This window comes from Dasypus novemcinctus, chromosome 12 (assembly GCF_030445035.2).
Source record: "Dasypus novemcinctus isolate mDasNov1 chromosome 12, mDasNov1.1.hap2, whole genome shotgun sequence".
NCBI lineage: Eukaryota > Metazoa > Chordata > Mammalia > Cingulata > Dasypodidae > Dasypus > Dasypus novemcinctus.
Genome location: NC_080684.1, coordinates 30,045,464 through 30,050,245, shown reverse-complemented (window position 1 = coordinate 30,050,245; position 4,782 = coordinate 30,045,464). Strand labels below are relative to the sequence as shown.

Below are 4,782 nucleotides of genomic sequence, written 5' to 3'. Positions count from 1 at the left end.
AGGTGCCCAACAGTCAGGTTTGTCTAGGCCAAAAGTGCCAGCAGTTGTCCTGAAAGGCTGAGGGAGCACCAGCCCCCTCCTATCCTATGGGGAGACAGAGGTGGAAATGGACTTGAGTGCACTCAGCAAACTAGTTCCTATGGACTGAAAACACCTGCAGTTTCTGGGAGAGGCCAAGGAAACCCAGATTCTCTCCTATCCTATTGGGTTGTGGGGATGCAGCCCCAGGTTTCCGACTATTCAGTTTGTGGCAACTGAAAGCACCTGCATTTGCCTGGAGAGCCTGGTGCAGGTGGAGTCTATGCTAGAGCTATAGTCTAATCTTGGTGGAAAGAAGTCAGTTACTAACTTCAGTGTCATTTTCAGTCAGACCAGCTTCCTTCATGCTGAAGTCCAAGTCAGAAGGGCAGTTACTGGCCTCTTTCCAACTTGGACAAGTTCAAACCCTAACTATGCCTAGAATTATACTTTATCCAGCTGAGAACACCAATCAGTAACTGAAGTGGGTGGACAAACAGCTCTTCCTCCCCTGTTTATGGGAAATGGAACTTCCAAGTCCAGCCACACAATAGCTCCTGAAGGAGCTTATGCCCTAGAGTTGGATGGACACCAGCCTCTGCAGCATGACCTGCAGTTTTCCAGAGAGGTGGTTCAGGTCCCTCTAGCTTCCTCCCTGCTGGAGGTGGGGTGAGGGTTTAGGCTACAGCCACAATCCCATCTAAGTGGAAAGTAGTCCCTCTCTACCAGCACTGTGATTTGCAATTAGCCCTGATTACCCTCATGCCCAAGAAGAGTTAAAATGGCAGCTACCAGCATCTTTCTCAATTGCATAGGTTTAAACTTTAGCTCTTTTTAGGATTATACCTTAGCCCACTGGATTTACTAATCAGTAACTGAAGTTGGTGATACACTGTGTCTTCCTCCCCCATTTTTGAGAAATGGAGTTTCCAAATTCAGTCACAGAGTACTCCCAGGTCAGCTAGTGCCATAGACAACAGTCTTTGTAGTGTGGAGGCCTCTGCAGCATGGAGGGCTCATTCATGAATCTTCTCTGCAGATGGGCAGTCTTCTCCTTCCATAATTTCAAAGATGTTCCAGGGTGCTCTTCTAGCCTCGTGGTCTCCTAGGGACCCCAAAAGGTGCCATAGATAGCTCTGCCCTGTAGGATGTTCTGACTCTTGGAGTGCCTTACTGTGAGATCATCTTGGTTGCCTTCTCCTCCCCCTCATCCCTCTACCCTTGCTTCTATACCTTTAACCTTATATTTAACTTTACTTTTATCTTTTCATTATCAGAGCCATAGCCTGCAGAGGAAATCTGTGTTATGTTGTGATCTTCATCAACATTATCACAAAGTTCCTTCTGATTTAAAAATGGGACATGAAGAGGGAAGGAAGGTGAGTAACAACAGATAAGAAGAAATAAGATTGTTCGATTATTCTTCTCTCATATTCAGTTATTTGAAATCATCTCTCATTGGCCTTGAAAGTTAATGAAAAAGGTATCAGAAATTTAAGTTCGATTAGTTGGGTAAAATGGGAACATGATGTATCCTTTGTTATTGACCAGGACAAGTGTGTGTTCACATATGTCAGTTTGTGTTTAGTGCAAATGTGGCTTGGTGCACTTGTAATAATGGTTATAATTTTTGTTCTAGTATGATTTTTTTTTTTACTGATCAGGAAAATAAGAATTGGCATATAAATCCAAATATTGCATATTATCAACATAAAAAAATTTTCTTTGCTTTATAAGATCCTCTAATTTATATACTCAAAAACAGGCAACAATTACTACTTCTATATGCTTTATTTCCTGGTCAAAATGCAATTGAAGTTTTAATTCAGTTACTTTCAAAATGCAATTTATTTTTTCTTTCTATCATAACTGTCAATGCAATTAAAATCAGTATTGTATTGCTGTATCTGAACAAGTCTTGGCAAACTAGATTAAACATTGCTATTTACATAGAGATCAAGTATTTTATTTTTAATTTTTCTGTTCAGACTTGATAAAAGTCCTAGGACAGTAATGGGAAACCACACAGGAGTGACGGTATTTATCCTAGCAGGATTGACTGATGACCCACAATTGAAGGTTGTGTTATTTATCTTCCTACTGCTCACCTACTTGCTCAGCATCACTGGAAATCTAATCATCATCACACTCACTCTGCTGGATGCTCACCTCAAGACTCCCATGTATTTTTTCCTGCGAAATTTTTCCCTCTTAGAAATCTCTTTTACCACTACATGTATCCCTAAATTGCTGGTTAGTATGACAACTGGGGACAAAACCATTTCCTACAACTGTTGTGTCACGCAATTGTTTTTTACCTTCCTCCTTGGAGCTTCTGAATTTTACCTGCTGGCAGCCATGTCCTATGACCGCTATGTTGCCATCTGTAAGCCCCTGCACTACACAACCATCATGAACAGCAAAGTCTGCACACAGCTGGTCCTTAGCTGTTGGCTCTCTGGGTTCTTTACAATCTTTCCACCACTCACCTTAGGTCTAAACCTTGACTTCTGTGCCTCCAACATTGTTGATCATTTCTATTGTGACACTACTCCCCTCCTGCAGATCTCCTGCTCAGACACAAGGCTCATTGAGACAATGGGTTTCATTTCAGCTTTGGTGACACTTGTGGTCACATTGGTAATGGTGATAATATCATACACCTACATTGCTCTTACGATTCTTAAGTTCCCTTCAACTGATCAGAGGAAAAAGGCATTTTCTACTTGTTCTTCTCACATGATTGTCATCTGCCTCTCTTACGGCAGCTGCATCTTCTTATATGCCAAACCCTCATTCAAGGAAAGAATTTCATTATCCAAGGGGATTGCAGTGCTCAATATCTCAGTTGCTCCACTTTTGAACCCTTTCATCTATACCTTAAGGAACCAACAAGTGAAAAAAGCCTTCATTTCTATGGTACAAAGGATTGCCTCTTCCTCAAAGAAATGAATATATTGTTGCATTAACAATAAAAATAAACAAAGGAGTCTCACATAATATCAGTTTATTAATTAATAGCTTCCAGTACATGTTTTTGATTTTTCTTCTTCTTCCATTATTTTCATATTCAGTTTTACCTCTTTTCGGGCTTTAGTTTTCGTAAGTCAGTACTCCAAAGAGATGATTTTTCATTTTTGTCTCTATTATATACTGTTTTTCTCATCTCACTTCCTTCCCTTAGGTATCTGAAAGAAATGAAGCCAAATTTTTTAATGTCTCTTTTGACTGAAAGAGTTAACTATAAAATATTGTTTCATTTTTAAAATATTTAATGAATCACACAAAGTAAAGTTTATGATTCTAAGCTATATTTAATAAACTATTACTTTCAATTAGTTATAACATATTTACCTAATATTTTTTGATATATTTGTCCACTACCAATTTACATTTAAAGAATTTCTTTAAAAACTATAGCAGATATATCCAAAATTGTTGATGATCATATTTGGAAATATTTGTTATTTAAAAAATCTATAAATGTTGTTTTAAAGTACAGTATATAGAAACTAATTTTATTTTGTTTTATATGAGAGAAATTTACATTTACGAGTAATTGAAGTATAGTTGAGAGAAAATTTCTTACTTGCTTATTAAATTTAGTAATGAAATCCAATATATAATTGAGGTTTCTGTAACAGGTAATTTGTTATTTGGGATACTTTTGAAGCTTGCTTGAATCTTCTTGATAAGACTGTGTCAATTGATGAAATAATTCTTCCTATGTATTCATTCTTTTCAGTAATTATTTATGTTATATATATCATATAAATTACATATATGTATAATATATATAATAGAGATATACCTCATATTAGTGAAATCAAAACTGTACAAGCTCATGCTTTTCAAAAAAATTTATTGAAGTATATCATTCATACATGTACCTATACAATGAGTATACGGTAAAAGTTGTCAATTTAAAAAACAAATATGTATACAGTCATCCAGTACTCCCATACATCTCCCCACCAACAACACCTTGCATTGTAAAACATTTGTAATGCAATATGAAAAAGCATCATCAAAATAGTACTACTATCTGTAACCCATATCTTACATTTGGTATATTTTTGCCTTAACACACCTGATTATTAACACCCTATATTAGCATTATATATTTATTATTGTTGATGACATAACATCCTCATATTTGTTCTGTTAATGGCAATCCATCTTCCACCACTGGTTTCCCTGTGTGAAACAGTTCCATGCTTTGTACAATCCATTCAAAGAGTACATTCACTGTCATTCACTTTCATCAAAGATTTGCGCTGTTACTACCTCAAACAATTTCAGAATATTTACTTCACTCTAAAAGGAAAAAACCACTTATCCCCTTATAGCTCCACCATTGTTGTCTGTACTAACTGAAATATCTTCTTGTCATTTCTAAAAAATATTACAATATTGTTGTTAACTATTGCTCATAAGTTACATTAGTTGTAATTTTCCCATGTATCACAATATTCTTAGCACATTATAAAAGAAGAGCATTCTTATATTCATACTATTAACCACAGTCTTTATCCATCACAAATAGGCTATGTTTACCTTCCCTAAACTACTCTCTAGTTTCCTTTCAATTGACATTTATGCCTATAGACTACTCCTGTCAGACACAGTCACATTTATAAATCAGCAGTGTTAATTATACTCACTTAATGTGTAACTATCAACTCTATTTATTTCCCGTTTTACTAATAACCTTTAAAGTAGTACTACATGCATTAAACATCAGATCCCATTCTCAACTCATAC

At 36.2% G+C, this 4,782-nt stretch overlaps 1 protein-coding gene across 1 annotated transcript; it reads left to right on the top strand.

Moving 5' to 3' along the window:
• The first annotated feature begins 2,031 nt into the window (after positions 1 to 2,031).
• LOC131280742 (olfactory receptor 6C74-like) lies at positions 2,032 to 2,970 on the top strand. The gene has a single exon (XM_058309224.1). The coding sequence runs from the start codon at positions 2,032 to 2,034 to the stop codon at positions 2,968 to 2,970; it is 939 nt and encodes a 312-aa protein (XP_058165207.1).
• Positions 2,971 to 4,782: the final 1,812 nt, after the last annotated feature.